General features: G+C 40.7%; 5 protein-coding genes, 1 long non-coding RNA gene and 2 other non-coding genes across 10 annotated transcripts in view; 3 read left to right on the top strand and 5 right to left on the bottom strand.

Moving 5' to 3' along the window:
* Positions 1 to 21,270, bottom strand: part of LOC128257598 (protein-S-isoprenylcysteine O-methyltransferase) — a 70,154-nt gene extending 48,884 nt beyond the window's left edge. Inside the window, exons 1-3 of one of the 2 annotated variants that reach the window (XR_008267883.1) lie at positions 20,807 to 21,269; positions 20,374 to 20,745; positions 19,770 to 20,128 (exon numbers count right to left, since the gene is read on the bottom strand). Coding sequence is in view for 1 of the 2 variants with exons in the window: in XM_052988671.1 (XP_052844631.1) it covers positions 19,841 to 20,128; positions 20,374 to 20,745; positions 20,807 to 21,052 (906 nt within the window). In the remaining variant the exon portion in view is untranslated. Of the gene's footprint in view, positions 1 to 19,648; positions 20,129 to 20,373; positions 20,746 to 20,806 lie in introns of those variants that run through there. The other variant, XM_052988671.1, reaches the window with a different exon arrangement.
* Positions 443 to 9,227, bottom strand: LOC128257602 (uncharacterized). Its single transcript, XM_052988675.1, has 5 exons — positions 8,854 to 9,227; positions 2,021 to 2,208; positions 1,775 to 1,932; positions 1,484 to 1,667; positions 443 to 1,053 (listed from the first exon to the last, which is right to left on the bottom strand). The coding sequence occupies exons 1-5, from the start codon at positions 8,887 to 8,889 to the stop codon at positions 870 to 872; spliced, it is 750 nt and encodes a 249-aa protein (XP_052844635.1). The 5' UTR covers positions 8,890 to 9,227; the 3' UTR covers positions 443 to 869.
* LOC128257612 (uncharacterized) lies at positions 8,987 to 9,835 on the top strand. Its single transcript, XR_008267885.1, has 2 exons — positions 8,987 to 9,122; positions 9,182 to 9,835. It is a non-coding gene; the product is annotated as an uncharacterized LOC128257612 (long non-coding RNA).
* Positions 11,750 to 13,539, top strand: LOC128257595 (zinc finger MYND domain-containing protein 10 homolog). The gene is given in 5 exon segments (XM_052988667.1): positions 11,750 to 12,596; positions 12,656 to 12,845; positions 12,902 to 13,201; positions 13,203 to 13,345; positions 13,402 to 13,539. Coding segments are annotated over 5 exon segments (1,356 nt in total). The 5' UTR covers positions 11,750 to 11,925; the 3' UTR covers positions 13,454 to 13,539.
* LOC128257607 (40S ribosomal protein S12) lies at positions 13,515 to 14,992 on the bottom strand. Its single transcript, XM_052988682.1, is given in 4 exon segments — positions 13,515 to 13,838; positions 13,840 to 13,912; positions 14,511 to 14,645; positions 14,853 to 14,992. Coding segments are annotated over 4 exon segments (420 nt in total). The 5' UTR covers positions 14,870 to 14,992; the 3' UTR covers positions 13,515 to 13,643.
* Positions 13,990 to 14,061, bottom strand: LOC128258029 (small nucleolar RNA U18). Its single transcript, XR_008267934.1, has one exon. It is a non-coding gene; the product is annotated as a small nucleolar RNA U18 (small nucleolar RNA).
* On the bottom strand, positions 14,727 to 14,797 carry LOC128258025 (small nucleolar RNA U18). The gene has a single exon (XR_008267930.1). It is a non-coding gene; the product is annotated as a small nucleolar RNA U18 (small nucleolar RNA).
* Positions 15,650 to 19,044, top strand: LOC128257596 (uncharacterized). Of its 2 annotated transcripts, none has more exons than XM_052988669.1 (3): positions 15,650 to 15,899; positions 17,184 to 17,667; positions 18,134 to 19,044. In XM_052988669.1, exons 1-3 carry the CDS (start codon positions 15,883 to 15,885, stop codon positions 18,668 to 18,670), a joined length of 1,038 nt encoding a protein of 345 aa, XP_052844629.1. In that variant the 5' UTR covers positions 15,650 to 15,882; the 3' UTR covers positions 18,671 to 19,044. The 2 variants fall into 2 exon arrangements, with proteins under 2 accessions (XP_052844629.1, XP_052844628.1); XM_052988668.1 differs by lacking the exon at positions 15,650 to 15,899 and adding an exon at positions 16,935 to 17,106.
* Positions 21,271 to 21,403: the final 133 nt, after the last annotated feature.

Here is a 21,403-nt window from a genome sequence, read left to right as displayed (position 1 = left end):
TATTGGATAAATGGAAAACTTAGATATTACACTTATAGAATTCTGTCCTAATTAAAAATGTTTTGTTTTCCTTAATAACCAACCCAATGTTTTCATAAATTCAGTTGGCAGAAAGTTTGCTGTAATTTTAAATTGTTACTCACATTTCTTAGATTTTGAAAAGTTGTGGCTGTGCTTTGTTTGGTATAGAAGTTACAAATATCTAAATAGGTGGCCATTTTGTAAACGGTTTAACATTCCTTAATTGAGTAAATAATTGTAAAATTCCGTAAGACAAATTTATTAAAAGCAAATTGAAGAGCAATTGAAACTACATCAATGACAATGAAATGCCGGATAAGTAGTTTTTAAGAATATATGTTTGTAAAAATAAATTGTTAACATAAAAAGTTAAAAAAATAATAATAACACAATTCCCAATACCTTCAATAAAACAAATCCATTCACATTTCGAAACGAATGCTTTTATTTTGCATTTTCAAATGCCGTAATTAGGGGTTCTAATAAATACACACTACAAATGCACGGAGGCATTAATTCAATTTTGTTTAAATTTAGTCTTAACATTAGGATTTGATTATTTTTCGAGCAAAATTGCATTTCAATTTTATACAGCTGACAGGGATGAAAGGAGAATGAGAGATGGGGAAAACATTAAATAACATTGCAAAATTGATTTCGCTACAAAAAATAATTCCTCTTTTTAAGTACACATTAATTTAGCCAGCCAGCCAGTTCAGACCAGCTCCGTTCCGTTCCGTTCCGTTCCGTTCTGTTCCGTTCCGCTCCGACCCAAAACTCGCTCAGTTCTTTTGGTTGCTGTTGGTGTTGGTGTTCCTGGTGGTTACCGCCTCCTCCTCCTGCTCCCCCTAAGGTATCATATTGGGCTCCTGGGCGGCGCCCGTCGAGTACTTGGGCTTGCAGACGCATCCGCTCTCCACCAGCACGTAATCCTGGCCAGTCAGCGTCACCGGGCCGAGGGGAATGACCAGGAACAGGTAGGGCACATAGGTTTGCGTACACTCGCCCCGGACCACATCGCACTCAGAAGATCTGGAAGAGATTAGCAAATTTTCCACTTGAAAACATTTTCCCAATATAATATTAAGCTTAAAAAAGTTTGTTTAAGTTTATGTTCTATATTACAATACAAAGCTAACTTTAAATAACCTATGTTATATTATTATTAAACAAAAAAATCAACAAATTAAATTTCAAGTTTACGATTGATACCAAAATAGATACTAAAATATGTATATTTTTTGTGAGAAAACAATGATATACTTATAAATATTTTATTTATGTTTGCACATTAATGAAAGTGATAAAAAGTAGATCTTAGTAAGATTGGTAAACGTTTTAAAAGTTTGTGGCCATTGTTATTGGATAAATATTAAAAAATTATTTATTTAATTATTTATTTATTATGCCCTTTTTGTAGAAAATTTATTAAGTGATCTCTCGGTTCCTGGCGTCTACTTACTCGCACACTTCGAAGACCACCTGCTGGAGGAGATCGGGGAACTTCTGGACGATGGTCACCGGCTGTCCGGAGGTCAGGCTGACCCCGTACATGGGCGCTGTGGTGTTGTAGCGGGTTTTACAGAGTCGCGCCGGCGTCTCACTTTTGCACTGCTGCGCCGGGGTGGCGTTCTTCAGCGATCGACCTGCGATGAGATGAGATGAGATGGGATCAGGTGAGATCAATCAATCAATCATCGAATCATCGAATCATCAGTCAATCAATCAATCAGTGATGCGGTGACCGACTTACCATAGCGACTGCTTCCGACGGCCTCGTTATTCACCTCGTCGTAGGCCCTCAGCAGAGCACTGGTGGTTATGGCGGGGTCCAGTGTGCTGGGCAATTTGCTCTGGCGGCCACGTCGCGAGTTTCCGTTCCAGTTGGAGAATGTGCGCGCCACGGCCGCGCTGCAGAGATTCCAATTAGGGGGTTACGGGCGTTAGAAAAGAAAGTTACTAACCACTGACCACTAAACACCCCTGCCCCCTGACTCACCTTGGATATGGCGCATTATTGGGCCCCAGGCAGTCCAGTGAATCCGTCAGCGCATCGCCGGATAGGTACTTCAGGCCACGCCCACCGCTGCAGCGACTGGGGGGCGCATCGTCGCTACTATAACTTGGCCACAATGCCGCATTTGCGCAGGTGAGTGCGATGCTGATGACGCAGAGAGCCGTTAGGTGCTGCAAGATACGAATCATACGAAAATATGGGTTATCAAACGGTCAGGAAAGATTGTGTACAATTCTAATGGAGTTAGATTAAGAGGATACCTTAAACTTAATTAAAGACTTATGTTGCTCAAATTTATTTAAGATAAGGCAAATGTTTTTCTATTTTTTAATGAATATGTTAAACAAAAATATAAGAACTGAGAAATTTTACAAAAGATCAACACTTTTTGTTTAATTTGGCTGTATGGAATATCAATACTGCAAATATAAATATGTATAAACAACAAGGCTGGAGCTCCATCCTATCAAACTTTTAAATTTAGGAATACGTTTTTATGAAATATAATAATAAATAAATATTTTCCTTGTTAATGTTTCAATAAATTGGACCAACTTTATTTGAAAAGTAAAGACACTGGAATAAAAACAGTCAGACGAAGGAAATAAACACTCCAACATCAAATGACACATCCAGAAAATGACTCAATATCGATATAAAAGTGAATAGTTAGCTTGTCGTCATTTTCTTTTCCACTTTCTATATCATTTCGAATACATTTCACGAACAAATAACAAAATTGACTTTTGAGTCCGAGTCATAAAAGATTATGTAACTGGAATAATTTCAATTAAACGTAGCACAGACTACCATTTAAAATATGTTTAACTTTCGACTTGTGACAAGCAAATTGAAATACAAGATAATATAAGAAAAGAATTATTTTAAATTTTTTGAATTGAATCCAACGATTTTTCAGGACTTATAACTACTTTTCGACTTGACCATAAGTCGTAACGGTCCTAGAAATCTATATGTTGTATGGTCTTTGTTACTATCATATCTTTAGGCCCGTGGTCGAGGGAAGTGCTGTGTCATGCAGAAAAGCCAACTGGACTGGTCTGTACTGGTGTTCCGTAAGAGTTGTAACGTTTTTTATGGCCTGTCGTTGAACCGCTGACCCTGACCATGGCCCCTGGTACTTGTCTAGCATCTGGCTGTGGCCGGGGACTCCACTGGGTTCTGGGAAAAGGCTTAAAAGTACGCCAATGGAGACGAGAGTTACTAGGGTTTGGAGCCGATGAAAAGTTTCTAATTTCACATACGTACCTACATACTTGACCCGCTTAGACCCGAAATCCATAAACAAATTAATTAAGCTCATAAATAACCATATCGCGGGGCATCGCACGTGAAAGTAAAAACGGAGAAGAAACCCACATTGAGTAGAAATGTTTATACACACAGCATTTCTCAGCTGGCTGGCATGCAAAGCTGACTCTGACTTCTAATATGGTCTGAACTTTTTATTGCCTCTTCTTGCGGTTTTTATTTAGCCGCTCGCATGTATTTTCTTTCACTTTCTCCGTGCAGATTTGGCTGCTGATCAAGTGCTCGCCAAGCCAAAAAAAAACCCGTTTCGATTGAATTAAAATTGCAGCACAAATCTGCCAACTTTTTTTTTTTATTTTCAACTTACTATTTGACTTTCTGCTGAGAAAACCGCTGCACGTACGGACATGCGAGGCGATAATCGCAGCGTTTCTTGCAGCCTTTTGTCCAACTGCCAATGGCAAATACCGCAAATATTTCTTAATTGATATAAATATTTTCTTTCTGCTATTATTGTTCGGTTCGCACATTTGGTAAGTTTGTTAGCCAACTTTCTTTTCAGTTAGACATTTGACAACAAAAAAAGAAGGAAAATAATACGATGGGGCCATAATGGTCATTGCGTGTGCGCTGTGCTGGTGGGAAAAAACGAAAGCGAAATTCTATTATTTAATTCTTTTCACATTCATTACACGAATTTAATGAGTCTGGTGGGAGCGGGCTAAGGCCGGTACACACGTGCAGACCAGACCAGTATTCCGAGCTTGATAGTGCAACGATGGCCACTCTCACCGTGCCTTTTGTCGAATTCTTTTGTGGCTCATTAAACGCGCTTTTCTCGGCATTGTCATTTCATTTCGTTGTTGGTCTGGATGGTCCGACTTTCCGTTTTTATGACTCTTCAGCAATTTCGTTTAATAAATGCTCGCTGTGCGGTGCTGTCCCCTCCTAATTCGACTTTAAAGCAGACGGGACGGACCCCTGGGACCCAGAGAAGCCATTGCCATTTGAACCTGTCACAAGACGTATTTCTACCTGGTAATTGCCGTCTTGATTGGGCCTTCGTCGCCTCATTAAGCCACTTTCTTAGGTCTGCGAGGGTTCATTCAAGTGTTTGCGGCATGACTGTACCGAATGCAAATAATTTCGAATAATTGGGCTTTTGGAAATCGGCAATTCACGCATTAATCAAAAACCCATTGACAATACGTTGACAATTTCAGTTTGCCCCATCATTAGGCTTACATAACAAAAAACAACAACAAAGTTGCACTTGATTTGTCTATGCTTTGCTTTTCTAATGCTTTGCTCGCGAGCAAAAGAGAACGCGAAACTAAGCCGGGCTATATAGAATTAGAGATGGGAACGTGCTTACATATTGTAAGATTGGAAAAATGCAGAAATAATAAAAAAAAACAATTAAAGTCATAGTTAAAACCTGACTTATTTTGGTTGTATTTCCTTACACGTCCGGGAGCAATATATAAATCAAACATACATACAAACGTCACTTTGTATATTAACCGCTTTTTTGCTATATGAGATATCCATATTTTATTTTTATTTATTTTTAAAATCGACAAATATTAACCATTCCAAAACTTTTTTATCGGATTATAGTAAGCTTTTATTTTGATTTTTTAAATTTTTTGTTGGTAATGAATGTAAGCACGACTATCGTGTTCGAATCACGAATTAAAGCCCGGCTTGGGCTCATCTCTATAAAGAACCGAAGACAGAGAGACAGAGCAACAACAGCAACAAACGGCAAAAAGAGACAAAGCGACGAGCAAAACTGTCAAGAGCAGCGGATTCGTTGGTGGATCAGGTGCCGTTATAACGAGGTTAACGACCTACATCTCCTTCTCTTTCCATCTCTATTCCTCTCTCTTCTTCCCACTGGCATAAACAAACATTGGCGTTTAATAACAAATGAAATTATATTCTAACAGCTCAGCTGCACGGGTGAAAATTGGAAAAATCGGGAAAGCATGGCAAAGTCGACAGATTATTGACAGCTCACAAATAGTCAACAGTGACTGTGACTTTGACTTCGAATTCGATTGCGACCGTTGCACGCGATCATTTTACACAGAAAAAAAATGTAAGAGACATGTTGATATTTTTTAAACATTTTTAACCAGATTTGATGATTAAAAAATTGCATAAATTCAGTAAAAATGTGTATCTTTTTTATCAGACAGAACATAAAAAAGATACAATAATATACAAAATTCATCTGTATCTGGTCCACATCGAACAGATTATTTTACCTGTGTGGGAACTGGTTTCTTGATAAGCGTAGCCCACAGCCCCGGGAATTCCCCTCAGCCAACGTGAACCCCCCTCTTTGACACATTCTCAATGGATGTCAGTGATAATGCATTGTGATTGAATCGAATCGAGAGAGAATTGTGCTTGGCCATTGGCTTTGCTTGACTGACACAATTTCCCAAAGGCTTTTGTTCGACGATTGTGGATCAGTTGGTCAGGAAAAGCCGATGAAAAGCAAAGTCCAATTGTTTGGGAGAGGCTGTCAACACGTTGTGTGCGCCGAAGTGCTGGTAAAAATAGATGGTGAATAGAGTTTCGGTTAAAAATCATACAGAATTACTGACAATTTGTTATTTTGGATCTAAATTGCTCATACCTTTGGATTGTTTTAACTTTTTTCAAAAGGCTAATTGTGTGTGAAGACCTAAGAAATTTAAATATATCTCTTTTAACTAAGTTTATTCCGAAACTGTTTAAAATTTGACTCATTAAAAACTCTTCCAAATATAGAAAACCCATCACATAGTAGTCAAATGATCAATTATTCGTATAAAAATGATTTTAAAGTTTGAAATCAACCCAGTATCCCTTTTCTAGTAAAATATAATCATGATTTAGAGATACAAGAAATAATTGTATATTCTTCTGAAAAATATTTTCATTTTTATTTCCAAGGCAAAATGGCATCTCACGTTTTAATCAACAGTTGTTTATCGGTTCAGAATATGCTACCTATTGTCACCTCTGTACCCTGCTGTTTCTATTTATCGATCAATTACATATCGACAAAAGAACAGTTTGTGTATGCAACGCAACTCTGGAGATGTTTTCTGTTCCTAGTTCTCAGCACCGTTGCGCACTAGACCGTTGTTTTGCGTTGGATTTTCCATTATTTTCCTCGTTCCGCGACAAACAACAAAGCTCGATGCCGTGATAACCCCGAAGCGACAAAACTTTCAATGGGTTTTTTTCCCCCAGAAAGAAGCAGAAGCAGCCGCCGCTATGCAGATCACGTTTTCCCAGACCCAGACCCATACCCAGACCACAAGAAGCTAGAGCGAGACAAGTGCAATGGACCTGGCTTATTTCGCCTCCGGGCTATTTCGCCGCCCCTTTCACTCCCCCGCATTTTTTCCGTCGACGACAGCGGCGCTTTCATTTTTGGACTGCTTCGACCATTGTCCAGATGGTGGGATCCAAATCCGAATACGAATCCGAATCGAATCCAAAGAATCCGTGGAAACGGGGCTAAGAGTCGGGCTGAGCTGACCAAAACTAGAACCGAGGTATTGTAATGACAATGGAGATCGAGTCTTTGAGACTTTGAGACCTGCCTGCAGCGCAACACTTTTACTCATTACGCTCTCGGTTTTTTATGCCATGGATCTAGATACATACATATCTGGGCAGAAGTTTCACTAGATAATTTGCATCATTATTTTCGGGGCAGGCCAGCCAAGTACGGTTACTTTTTGGCGCTACATTAAAGCCGGCAATTAACACAAATGTATGACAATCTACCAATCAGAATGGGAACGTAGATCTCGGAAATATTTGACCCAGAACACCGTTGTGCTTAACAGTTTATAACTCCGTTTTGCAAATAGTTATAACGCACCCACTTTAAGGTTCGTCAACCAGCCCAACAACAGCAAAAATGCCAGAACGCGAGAATCTTGAATGGGAATATTCTACCTGTAGGGCAGACTCACCGACAGACGGCCGCAGCCCATAAAAATCTAAGTATGAATATGTTTAGCCCACTTTTTATAAAATTTGTATTTCGCTTTGGCCCACGGCACGCTTGGCACTCGAGCATTTAGGCGACGCTTTGAGAATCCGCTTTGAATCATCGCTCCACAGAGAAAAACAATTGGGTAGTTTCGAAATCGATTAAATATTTTAAAATGAACCAGATGATCATGAATATTTGAAAGCATTTAAAAGCAGAATAGATCACAAAACAAAAATCAGAACCTATATACAAAACGCTTATATTGATCTTAACTCCAGATGACCACCAACTATTAGAATCAATTCATTTTGAACAGTAAGTACTACTATTCAGAAATAAGTACCAGCTTTCCTTAATCGATGTAAATTTTAATTTTAAAATTGCACTTATGAAAAGTGCCTTAAAATCATTTCTAATTATTAATGGGATAGTAAAGTTTTCTGATTTGCTACTGGTAATTAATATATTGTGTTGCTTAGGGCGTTTAGTACTTAGACCAAATTGATCTTAATTTTTCAGTGTAGATTACCGGTTAAGATGTTTAAATTTCAGAGATATGCTGGACAAGCAGAGAAAACAAGCGAATGAATCGGATTGCCGAAAGAAATCCAAAACTCCATTCAAGGGAAATCGTTGACTAAGCGTGGGCGTGTTTTTGCTTTCTCGCTAGCCGCTTGATTAACATTTTCATGAGTCCCGAAGTCGGTCAAGTTCACAGGGGTTTCTTTGGTTCGCAAGGGCTCGGGGCCCAGAGTTTTGGGGTCTTAAAACCTATGGCACATAAAAATCCAGCAATTCCCGCAGGAATGCAGCTGTGCCCAATCGCAGGGTCAGATCTCCAGCCGCATTCCTCGACTCGACCCCCTGACAGGGCCATATATCACTTGTAACCGCTCTCTAAGCCACACTAAAATGCTGTTGCCAATTCGAGTGCCAGAGCCTAGACGTGAGCCGACTGACAAACCATCTGGGTATCTATATACATTTCTGGGGTGGAACGCCAGCCTAGTAAAAGTTATTTGGCCAATACAAATTCATTATAAATTCGTCAAGACCGGCCAAAAAGAAAGTCCAAGAAAGGTGCTAATTCATGCCAGCGGATCGGCCGTTCGGGCCGCGAAGAAATGGGTCGAAGTGGGCAAAACGGCAGAGCTCCCAGAGCCCATCCTATCCTATCGTATCCCAGACCAGACCAGACGAGACCAGACCAGACCAACCCGACATAACCCAACCCAACCCAACCCAACCCATGCCATTATTCCACGCCAGGCACTTAGTGGACCACCGAAGGTGTTGCCTTTACTTTGCGCTGCATGTGTATATAGCCATATTATGTGTGTTCTTTATGCCATACTGGTTTCCACAAGGAAGACGAGAACAATGCCAAGTTCAGGCAAAATACAAAAAAACAGAAAAATAAAATAAAAAACAAAATACAAAAAAGAGAGAAGTGTAAGAGATCTTGCAGCTGCCTCTCCTTGTGGGCGCTACGGCTTTAGTGTCTTTATTTTTTGTGCTTATTGGGGTCACTTACTTTGACAGAACTTCTACTTAAGCACCGGTATTCCATTTTGTAGCTGCGTGTGTTGGCTGGCTGGATGGTCGGATGGTTGGATGGTTGGATGGTTGATTGCTGGGTTATTGGCTGTACTTGATACTTGGTACTTGGTGGGCACTTGAGGTGTTCTGACGAACAATGATGTACCTATGTCTCGTATATCGTATATATCGTGCCTTCTGTTCCGACTTCTGCGACTTGTCCGATTCGAATTGGCTTTTCACTACACTTCACGAGAACGATGAGTATAACACACTAAGTCGCTGATTTCACTGGCCGCCCCTTTATCAAAATCTCTTTGGAGGTAACGCGCGTCTGACAACCGAACAACTCGAGCGCTCAACCTGAACTGACGGACCAGGCAACGTTTACCATTCCTTAACAACTTGGTGTGTCGCTGCTGTTAATGGGATCTTCGGCAATATCGCACTCGTAACCTGTTGCCGTCGTGCCAAGTGTTGCTGCTGCAGATGTTGCCGCTGTTGCTGTTGCTGTTGCTGATGTCGCTGTTGTCGCCGTTGCTGCCGTCGATGTTGCTGCTGCAGAATGCTTTGACCGCTGGCATTGTGGGTGCCGATCTGGATACATGTGAATGCTCCTCAAAAAACAATCGATGCAAAAGCAAGCCACACACATCAGACAGTAGCACAGGCAAACGAACAACACAAATCCAACTAGAACTGACAGGATTATAGTCAACAGTAAATTCATTCTGTGCTAAACAGATCACTTTAAATTTCACTCTGACAAGTGCTGACATTAGCTTTGCCCCGCAGACACCAACAATTATCACGCCGATCGCAGAATTTAGGTTAGGTGAAAATTATACCTGTGTAGGAAAAACAATACACATAAATCTTTACATGGGTTTTGCGTTACAATACATCGACCATTTAAAGGACTTCTTAATACTTTTATGCGATTTCTGCAATAAAACAATTTGGCCTCGTTTACCAGAGCACAATGGGTTTCTAAAAATTATATTATAGAATTCAATCTCCAGATTTTTATATCCGTTCACTTAGAAAAGTTATCAAAGATGCTGACATTATGAAATTTTATACATTTCCAAAATGTTATTATACATATGAGATTTTGCATACTTTCATTGGACATTTTGTTTGGTTTTATTAGTTTCGCAAATATGATTTATATTAAAGCCCTCTCAGTTCCAAAACCAACAATCTCCAAACAAATTCTATAAGCAATTTTTGTTTAAACAATTGCGTATTTATGTTCGTGGAATATTGATCAGTACCTTCTGAAATAAAGTGTATAATGCTTGCGAAAGGAGGTATGACTCTGAATTGATTTCTTTAGACTTTTTTACAAAAGGATTTATTTTGTAAATAATTAAATTAATTAATTGATAATAATAACAACTAAAATTAACATTTATTTTCATAAAATTGTGTGCATTTTTGTTATTTCCAGACACAGGATGGGCGAAAAGATAGATGTAACTTATTTATTTAATTAATGCTAATATCTGTAAATGCCGTGATTCAATTATGATAATACTGTCGGAAGAGGGTTTCACCTTCAAACGAATCTGAAAGCATCACAAACTGATTTATCGGCTGCAAGGGCTTCCGTTAATTGGTTATCGATTAATAGCATTACGCAATCGCGTATTCTGTAAATGTTCGACTCTCCGTCTATTTCTCCGTGTCTGACAATTAAAAAGCGCTTTTCATTTTCTTTTGGGAAAGTTATCAGGCTATATTAGTTGCAATTCGCCATGGTTATTATCGAAAAATGAAGAAAACGCCGAAAGGCCACACAAAAACTTTCATAGTGGTTGTAACTTTTCCCCTTCGTCCCGAGGCGACATTTGAAGTCAATTGTCGTCGCGTCGTGCAGAAAAAGTGCTCGACTGGTGTGTATAAATAAACTTAATTTAATAGTAACAATTGAAACAAGCGCAGTGCCACAATAAAGCGAAAGAAACATTGAGAGCGAACCCCCTTCCCCACCACATTTCTTTCGGAATGACACGTCACGCATGCGCTGTGTCAACGCAACTTTTCAGCGAAAGTGACTGAACGAGTTACAATTGTCCACGGCCAACGCTCCAAACGCTCCAAACTGCCTTTATCAGCGGCAGAGGCCCACAATTCACTGGCCTGCCGTAATAGTTGCCAAAATAAATGAAAACAAAATGCCGCCAGTCTGCCAGAAGAAACTACATTTTCTAAACCTTTCTATTGCAATTGTTCAGGATCGATAACTAAAAAAAATTACAACAAAATGATTACATGTTTGCCGAAAAAACATTTGCCAAACACAGCACGGTAACTAATTTTTGAATTAAGACATCCTTATATAAAAACTTATAGTTTTTGCTAACACGATAACTATGTACATACAAAACAAATAAAAATATTTAATTTCTGGTAAATTAACAAAGAAAATGTTGGTTTATTTTAAATTATTGCACACTTGGGCTCGTTTGTTAGTGCTTCATCGTAAGCCTAAAATTGTGGTTTATCTATATAATAGCTGTTCCCGAGAAAACAGACCTTAGAATTGAAAACTGGTTTTATTTTGGGTAATATTTTTCTTTATTTCCTTTTTTAAAGTTATTTGTACTATTAACTTTCATAATTTTGAAATTATATGCTTAAGCTTTAAGATTTGAATACTACGAAAACAATTTTTAATGTAGGTGCCTACGTACATATTTTCTTTTTTAAATAAAGCGTGAAATGCATTTAAGATTTCGGGCATTCAAATGTAACTTTTTTGGCATGTTTTGTAAAGACAATAATTTATCTATAAACTAATGGCTTAATATTTATAATTATATTTTTTCATTACTTTTGTTTGGGCCATTAATTTATTTTCTTTGCAACCCCTAAAAGTATTCTTTCATGTAATCAGCAATATAAACATTTTAAACCACATTTGAGGATCTTAGCAACCGCTGCCTGTCATGGCAACTTAAATTGTTTACTTAGCCACCTGTCCCCAACTTAAACAAAAAACCAAACTTGAAAAAAACGTGTTTTGAAAAGTGCTAAGAAAATCAATTATTAACAGGCGAAAATGGTGAACTTTGTGTATCCGGAGGAGATGTATCTGTTTGTGGAGAGCATTCGTCCGTTTGAGGTGCGTGATGTGGGCAGCAGCAAGTGGCTGGAGGTGCACGAGATGATCATCAAGTTGAGCCAGCAGGCGACCCTGGAGCTGGCCGAGCATCGCGAGGAGGAGGTCAAGGAGTTCCTCATCTCACGCGACAAGCTCCGCCTGCTGATCCACGAGGCGTATTGCGTGACCTTGTGGAAGACCCAGGTGCTGCCGCATCTCCTGGAGATCGATCCCAATCCACAGGCCACTTTCCTCATCTACACGGTGCTCTACCACGAGGCTGCTTTGGTGTCCCTCCTCGATGTTTGCCTCTACCATCCCAGTGGCTGTGAGACGCTGCAGGAATCGGTGCTGGATTTGATTGACTATTGTGCCCAGGCGGTGTCCCAGGTAATTGGCCTGGTCAGCATGGGCTATCACGAGAACGAATCCAAAGTGGACGTGGATGAGGCGGTGCTCACCGAGCTGGAGCGCCAGAAACGCGACTTTATCTATAAGATTGGTCTGCGATGCATCTCTGTGTTGAATTATCTGGCGGATAATGTGGCATTGTTCCACTTGAGCGCAGGCCGTCGCCTGCTGGTCACCCATGACATTCCCTGGCTCATGGTGGATGTCTTGTGTTTCCGGTGAGCATTAGGTTTCTTTGGGCGCTCCTATCCTGATCCTATATTTTGATGACCTTTAGACCCTGGCAAAGGAAGACCAGCAAGGGGCTGCAGAAGTTCATCGACGAGAAGTGGACCAATGTGGATGATGTCGCCAAGATTGTAAAGCCGGAGGCCCAAGCCTGGTTTTGTGTGCGACAGCTTCTCCTAAATGCCCAGGTCATGGAGCACTATACGTTTAACGAGGCACGCTGTAAGCAGTTGAGTAAGGTTAGTTAGGTCCTTTACTTTTCTGCGATCTCCGATTCAATCATTATGCTCTTCAGCTTTTAGGACTGATGCACGAGACCCTGATGGACCAACTGCCACCGCTGATTGAACTAAAGATGTTCCTCAGTCGGATGACGCTAACTGGCAATACGGCCAAGTCGCAGAAAGTGTTGTTGGAGGACATTCCGCAGATCCAGGAGGAGCTGCTGAAGGAGGTGGAGCGATGCGGAGGCTTTTACCAAATAGCCCAGGAACAGGACTCTGTGTTTCTCAACAAAAACAAGGAGGATATCTGCGCTATGGCCAGTCGCCTGAGCAAAGCCTATGGCACGGAGTTACTTTGTGAGCTGGAGCAGAAACTCGGAGGATCTTAAAGCGGAGGAGCCCAAGGAGGAGTCGGGAGCTGGTGGCGATGGAGGAGGGGAGCACAGCTGTGCCTCCTGCCAGAAAAAGGCCAAGAAGAAGTGCGCCAACTGCAAGCAGGTGCACTACTGCTCCCGGTGAGTAAGATTTTATCTCTCATACATCCAATTCATCATGATTCATAATGTTCCAGAGACTGTCAGCTCAAGGATTGGCCACAGCACAAGCTTGTCTGCCCTAAGTAGTATTTATAACCCCGAAACAATTATAACAATAGCTTGTTTAGAATAGAACATTCCAAAAATGTAAAAAGGTCAACTTTCTTTTATTTTCATCTGGATTCAGGTGCAAATACGTTTTATTTTCAATTAGCGATAAGCTTAAAAAAAACTTTCACGTAGTCTCTCATTCAACAGACAGGGTACAGCGTTTAGTTTAGCTGTTCTGCCTGAGATGGTCCTTAACCACGTCCAAAGCGGGTGTCTCCTCACCGAAATCCTTGATCACGACCACGGAGCAGCCGCACACCTTGCGGGGCTTGCCCTCCTTGTCGATCTTGCACAGACCGGACCACTCACCCAGCTTCTTGTGCGAGTCCACGCGGATCAGGGGGATCTGGTGCTCGTTGCACTAGGGCGGTGACCAGCTTCTTGTAGTTGGGCTCGTCGAAGGACTCGGCCAGGATGCACAGGACAGCCTGACGTCTGTTGGATTGGACAAATGGGAAATGATTAGTATATTGTTAGGGGTTGATGGCTAAATGCAGTTTGCCCTGCTGACATTAACTCAGTAATTGGAAGGTTTTTAATCAATGGAAAATTCATAAACACGGACCAATTAATTTCATCATAGACGCATCAGCAAAAGCAAGCTATTTGAGGTGGTACATCACTTCTTGGGTTTTGTATTTTATAAAAAATAAAGTTTATCTACTGGTAATAAATAATAGTTCGATCTTTATGATAATAAACCAATTATGTTCGTAATGACAAGCATAAACTTACAGTTCAGGAATTTTAAACATGTGGTTACCAAACATAATTATTAAAATGAATCAAGAGTTTAACCAGTTATACGCTGTAAAAGGCTTTCAAAAAAAAAAAAATAGGTTAAGTAGAATTTGTACCGGGAATTTCGAAAACGTGGATTTCATGTTTCAAAAGATTGTGACTCTGTGAGACCATCAGATCAACATTTTGGTCTAATTCAATTAATTCAAGTAATTTATAGGTCCCTGCTGATATAACTAAAACGCCAGGAAGTGATTAGACCTCTTAATATCTGGATTATTGAGCTACTCACTTGTCCAGGGCCTTGCAGGCCTGGTGGATGCCATGGACGAGTCCATCGGCGATCAGGGACTTCTTCAGGACCTCCTGCAGGGCGGTGTTAATGTCCATGGCGCCATCCAGAACGGGGGCTGCGGAGGGAACATCACTGCACCAGGAAAAACAAGGTTTATTAGCATAAAATCCTCGCTCACAACACCTCGTAGCTCAAAAAACTAATTTAGCCTTGCTCGTTCAGTAATTGGAGAATTTATAATCAATGGAAATTCATAAACACGGACCAATTAATTTCATCAAGAAGCGGCTTGCAAGCAAGGCATAAATTGCATTTTTCGTCTGTGAAACATCCACTTACACATCAACGTCGGCCATTGTTTTGCGGTTCGGGATGCACTGCACTGGGAAATAAAGTTAAAAATGTAGTATTAGCATTAAAGCACGAGACAAATTATTTTAACACATCTGTACCTTTTGACAACCGGAAAGAAAGAGAACAAAGTAGCGTGGGCCCTGGCGATGTGAGTTTGCAGATATCGATAAGAGCCTTAGAGTCGCAATTACGAACAATCGATAGCTGCTAAGAACAACAACAAGTAGTACCAAAGTTGTACGATATTCTCATAATATATAATCAGGGTATTCCCTGAACACGTACAATTTTTGTTTTATTTTATTTAAATGCCATTTTACTAGTGTGTATCATAGTTCTTTGGTAATTGATAATACAAAATAATTGTATTACCAATATGTATTATTTTTTCGATTTCATTAAATAGTTTATGTATAAATTTTGAGTATGCATCGCTTTCCACAATTCTAACACAGTTCTCGGTTCTTATTTATTTTAATTATTTATTTACACTATTCTATATATTATTTACCTAATCATGACATAGTGAGCCGCAAGCAATGCGAATTAAATAGCTCTACGAAACTAAAAAAGCTGATAAGCCAGATATGAATTAATACAAATGAATAAATAAATGAATTAAAACAGTTTTTCTTTGCAAATACTTTTACCCAAATTACTGAATCGTAGATTTTCGGTCATCTGCACCCTGTTTTTATTACAATAACAATTTTTGCAGTGTATGACGAATAATCCCATTTTTAGTGTGCCCACGCGTTAGTAGAAGAATGCTTGACCTATGGCACCTGGTAACACTGAGATAAACAATCCCAAATTCCCAAACGCCCGCAACTCGCGCTTCCGACTATAACCGCTGTACTAAATTGCCTATAAATATCCGAGACTATATCTGAATTTCCACCGGATAGCGATTTAATCGAGAGTCGAAGGCCGCTCCCTGGAGATTTGAAGTGCAATAACTACAACTTGTTTATGTTTACATAAGAAGGCAGTCGAGGCAGCAGCAACAACAACAATGACGAGCACGCTACAGTAAGTTGTATCTGTAGTGGGGTTTTATTATTAACAAACAAGACGAAAAAACCCAACATGTGCTCCCGATTCTCGCACATGCACACAACTGTGTATATAATTGCCGAAAATTTACAGCTACATGTGAAAATTGTGTGCGCGTGTTTGCTTTCGTTATCTGGAATTAAGATTCTATCTAGACTCTAGATTCTGGGTTGACCCGTAAGATACAACAAAATTGGGGGCAATAGAGCTTTGGGGCTGTGCCGGGCGGCATATGAATGAACTAATATATACATATATATCCGGGCGTTTTTCGGCGCCACAACCTCTCGAATCCCCGAAATATTCGACTGATAAGGAGGGCGAATTCTTGCCAGCAACTACAAATGCAATCGTAAACAAGACCACACTGGCGTCACAAAAATTGATTATGGGTAAATTATTAACTATGGAAAATGTATATTTTTTATTGGTATTCCACAGTTAGATATCAGGTATCAATATCATGTTCCGCAGTAATTCCAAATTGGTCGATCTTATAATATATCCCTTATCTGATTCAATATCCAAATAACATTTAAAATAATAGCTGTCTAGCCCAAATTTAACAATAAAAAAAGGTAAATTACAAAAAATAGGGAGCGTTTTCGGTTCTATAAAGAATCATTATCATATATTCTGGCAAAGGTTTAGCTCTGCCTAATCCACACACATCCCAAATTTCATATCGATTAAAATATATTATGGTGTTAAGAACGATTTTAGTATCCGCACTTATTAAGGTTTGAAAAAGTTGTAAATAAGACCCCATTTAATAATACTTATAATATGAAATAATATCAACATTATTAAAAATGATGGTAATCTAATTATTTCATTAAATTGATGAAACGTTAACCAAAATATAAACCTTCGAAGACATGTTTATGATTATCATATTAAAAAAATGAAAAAATATCCAGAGTTTGTGGGTAATGTTTACCAAAGATACTTAATTTAAAACACTCTCCCAAAACTTCTCTGTGTACCCGGGGCGTATGCTTAATAGTTCGTCGGCTAGTCCTCCTTTCGCGGGGGGTAGGGCTATATCTCTGAGGTTCATCGCCAGCTGATTGCTCTGAAAGCTCTTGCTGTTCTCAAAAGATGAATGGAATCGTCAATTGGGCACATTAGCGTCAGGCCCTCAGGCGAGCAACATGTGCGATCGTATCAGCAGCAACGTTAGGTTCGGCTTTCCTATCTACCTACCCATTGAAATCGAGGAGATAATGCTTATAATTCGTATGATTTACTCTACCGCAGAGAAGGAATCCTGGTGGGATGCGGCAATCCGCTGCTGGACATCTCCGCCGTCGTCCCTCTGGATTTCCTGCAAAGGTATTCGATGAACGAGGACGATGCGATCCTGGCCGAGGACCGTCACATGCCCATTTACGGGGAGCTGGTCGAAGGCTACCGGGCTGAGTTCCTGGCTGGCGGATCCGTGCAGAACTCGCTGAGGATCGCCCAGTGGATCCTGCGGCAGCCCAAGGTGGCTGTCTTCTTCGGATGCGTTGGCGAGGATAGGTACGCCGATATCCTGAAGGAGAAGGCCAGTTCTGCCGGTTTGGATGTCCACTACCAGGTGAAGCGGGACTTGCCCACGGGTACCTGTGCCGTCCTTATCACCGGCACTCATCGATCGCTCTGCGCCAATCTGGCGGCGGCCAACAACTTCACCATCGATCACCTGGAGGAACCCGGCAACAAGGCTCTGGTGGATAACGCCCAGTACTACTATATTTCGGTGAGTTCAGTGCTTCTGTTTTGAGCTACACCGTAGAATCGATGCCGGAAGTAATAACTATACCAGCCAACGGGAAGTAAGTTATAATAGCGATTGCATACAAAAGCGATTAGGTGGTTATTAGCAGCGGGAATTTATGAGTTTCTTGATTGCCAATATATTTGGTTTGCCTGTAAAGATTCCCTAGCATTTTCCTTCTTAACTACTCAAATCAATTAAGTGGACTTGATTAATCTTAAATATGTAAATTATAAAAGTGTTTGTCCTAATATTTTGAAGTACTTCTGTACAGTTAAATATTAAATAATATTAAAGCATGCAAAGTTAAACCAATCTAATGTATGTTTTAACTGTCCTTACTATTCAAATTAATTTTTTCGTTACCTGTATGAAGACTTTTAAATACATTAGTTACTTCAAAAGACATAAAATATATGTTAACCCTCTATCTGTTATTTTTCCGCAGGGCTTCTTCCTCACCGTTAACCCGCCGAGCATCATGCAGGTGGCCGCCACCGCCCACGCCAAGCAGCGACCCTTCCTAATGAACCTCAGCGCACCATTCATATCGCAATTCTACATGGCACCGCTGCTGGCCGTCCTGCCCTACGTGGACATCATCTTTGGCAACGAGGCGGAGGCACAGGCCTTCGCCGAGGCCCAGAACTGGCCCAGCGGGGATCTGCGCGAGATTGGCAAGCGGCTGGTGGCGATGGACAAGCTGAATCCGAAGCGACCCCGCATTGCCATACTCACGCAGGGCTGCGATCCCGTGCTGCTCATCCAGCAGGACTCGGTGCAGGAGTTCCCGGTCACGAAATTGGCGGTGCATGAGATTGTCGATACCAATGGCGCTGGGGATGCATTCGTTGGAGGTTTCCTATCGCAGTTTGTGCAGGGCAAGTCGCTGGACGTCTGCATCCGGTGCGGCAACTATGCGGCCGGGCACATCATCAAGAATCCGGGATGCACATACTCCGGCGAGCCGGAATTCGTCGAGTGAAAACCGGATACGGAAGCTACCGAAACCTTACACACACACACACACACACCCCCTCACACACACACACACACACATACACAAAGACAGAGCAGCGAAAGAGGAAGCAGGCAAAGCGCAGCAAGATTTTGCAATTGTTAATTAAGTAAATGAGAGTGACTAAGACATTTTGTTAAAACACAGATAATTGTTTGTACATATAACCCACACACTCAGACACATACTAAAGCATACACATGTAGAATGACATGAACAAATAGCGAGAGTGAGGCTTGTGTCTTATAGATAGAGCAATATTCGAATTTAAATTGATAATAAAATAAAAGTGACACACACGCGAGCGAAACACAAAAGTCTACAGTTTGCACAACTTGAAATCTTTGTTTTGTCTTCCAGATAAGAGGTGTGAATGATTCAAAAGGAAGTGCATTGCCTCATCTTATCAGATTGTAATTGAAATGATTCAAGAAAAAGTTCGTAACTTATCCTCTTTGTCAGTCAGGTTTCTCAACAGATAATAGTATCTAGCCAGCTTATAAGTGCTAATAATTTCAACATATTTGTAGAAATTATCAGCAAAGATTAAACAAAATGTAGTACAGATAAAGACATTTTTCTGGGTTGCAACTGTCATAAATTTTCAACATATTTGACAACCAAGTGAGAGATGATCTAAGCAAACAGTTTTATAGCACCTGTACACATTTAATAGAAGGCCCAAAGTAAATTCAGAAGAATAATACAGCTGTGTAACAACACCTATTAATGCCAAAAATATTTCATAGATAAGGTTCATCAGCAGATTAGATTATCAGCAACAAACTTTGAGTGGTTTATAATACCGATATTTTATATAGATAAAAATAAATTCTAAATATCAGACAACTTATTTGTCAGTGAAAGCCAGATGCAAATAAACAGCACAGCTAGACCTTGTAACCCATAAGCCCCATAAATAAACAATCCAGAAACATCAGCAGATTAGGTTATCAGCAACATGCTTTGACTAGTTTATGAATACAAAACAACATGCTAAATATTAGAAAAACTTATTCTCGAAAATACAATGTGCTTTTGCAATCTTTTTTTTTTTGGCTATTACCTAAATCTAAAGCAGAACTTTTTGTTTGCCTTGGCGACTTGTTTGTGACATTGAACCCAAGATCCATGGCACTAATCGAGCAGATAGCCCCGGATGAAGGGCAGGCCCGTTGGCACCCGCTTCTGATAGCGCACATAGTCCGACTGGAAGAAGTTGAGCAGGGAGTACTCCTCGACGTAGATGCGATCGTGGAAGAAGAGCCAGCTGACCAGAGTGTAGATGCAGATGCAGATAGGGTTCAGCAGTACGATCTGGGTACCAACGGACCACCAGAACCAGCCTACATATGAGGGGTGACGGCAGTAGGCGTAGATCCCGCTTGTTATTAGTTTGTGATCCGAGTGCTTTTCATTCTGGACCTGCAGGAGATTTATAAATCTTTTTAATGGCATGGTTTTAAAGTGTAAATAGTTTTTGAATCCCTTAAACTTTTAGTTCCTGAATCCCTTAATTATTATTTGCATCGTAATACATCCTAGAAAACCTTTAGAGTTAACAACCTTATAGGCAACACTTCTTTTGGTATAGCTATTCTATTGTGTATTCTAATGTAATATTGTTCGAAAGTCCCCTTATAACCTTTCAACCTTTTTAGGCAACTAACCAAGTGCGTGAAGCTCCGTCCGGCTGTAATGATGGCCGCCTTGCGGACGACTTCGCCAAAGAAGCAGAGGACCACGCCCGCCAGCCAAATGTATCCGAATCTCTTGAACTCCGGCAGAAAGTACACCTCCAGCGAGAACTCGATCCAGCTGGCGGCCGCAGCCAGGCCATAGTGCACCGAGTGGTTCAGCATGAAGGAATCGAGACTGAGAGTGCGCGGATTGGCATAGGCGATTACCAGGAACTCCGAGTAGTGGAAGAAGGACATGAAGCAGCCGTAGACGCCGAATTGCTGCCACTCGGTGGGTGCAAAGCAGATGACCAGCACACTCACGGCCATGGCGAAACCCAGGAAGGAGGCCCTAATGGCCACCTGTGGAGTAGAGATAGTAAATGCCACTGATAAAGCTGAAACACCATGTGCAATGACTCACCTGGTAATCGTGGTTCCGCAGCACAAACCGTATGATCATGTTGATCAGGGCGTAGTAGAGAACAGGACCCCAGAGCACGGCGCCCCACACTTGAGGCACCATTCCGTAAAGGATCTGAGGCACCGAGGGGATCAGGATCAAAGCTGCGGTGATCACAAAGCAGTACAAACTCAGACGCCCTTCGGCACACAGGGATCGGGGTCCTCCAGTGCCGGGGGCGGGAACCCGAGGACTATTTGCACACATGTTTAAAGGATACGGACTCTATTTGTGCTGTAGTGTGCGCCAAAACACGGTTTATTGCAATTTTTTAAAACATTTGCTCGGTTCAATGCGCCGAAATGTAAATAAACCGGCAATCTTTCGATAACGATAGATAGTACAGTGAATGCCCGTTAGAGGAGAGGGTGATAATAAAATATCCACTCACACTAGACCCCCGCACCCTTATGTACCGTTTTGAATATACAATTCGTTTTAGGCAATACCCACTGTTGTTTCAAACGATACTTCTACTTATACTATCGGTATAAACAAATGTTAAATTATAAAATAAATAAATCAATTAACAAATCTTTTAAAAAATATTATTAGCTA

The sequence above is a fragment of the Drosophila gunungcola genome (assembly GCF_025200985.1).
Source record: "Drosophila gunungcola strain Sukarami chromosome 3L unlocalized genomic scaffold, Dgunungcola_SK_2 000002F, whole genome shotgun sequence".
NCBI lineage: Eukaryota > Metazoa > Arthropoda > Insecta > Diptera > Drosophilidae > Drosophila > Drosophila gunungcola.
The sequence above is the reverse complement of the archived record's forward strand: the minus strand, read 5'-3'. Positions and strand labels throughout refer to the sequence as shown.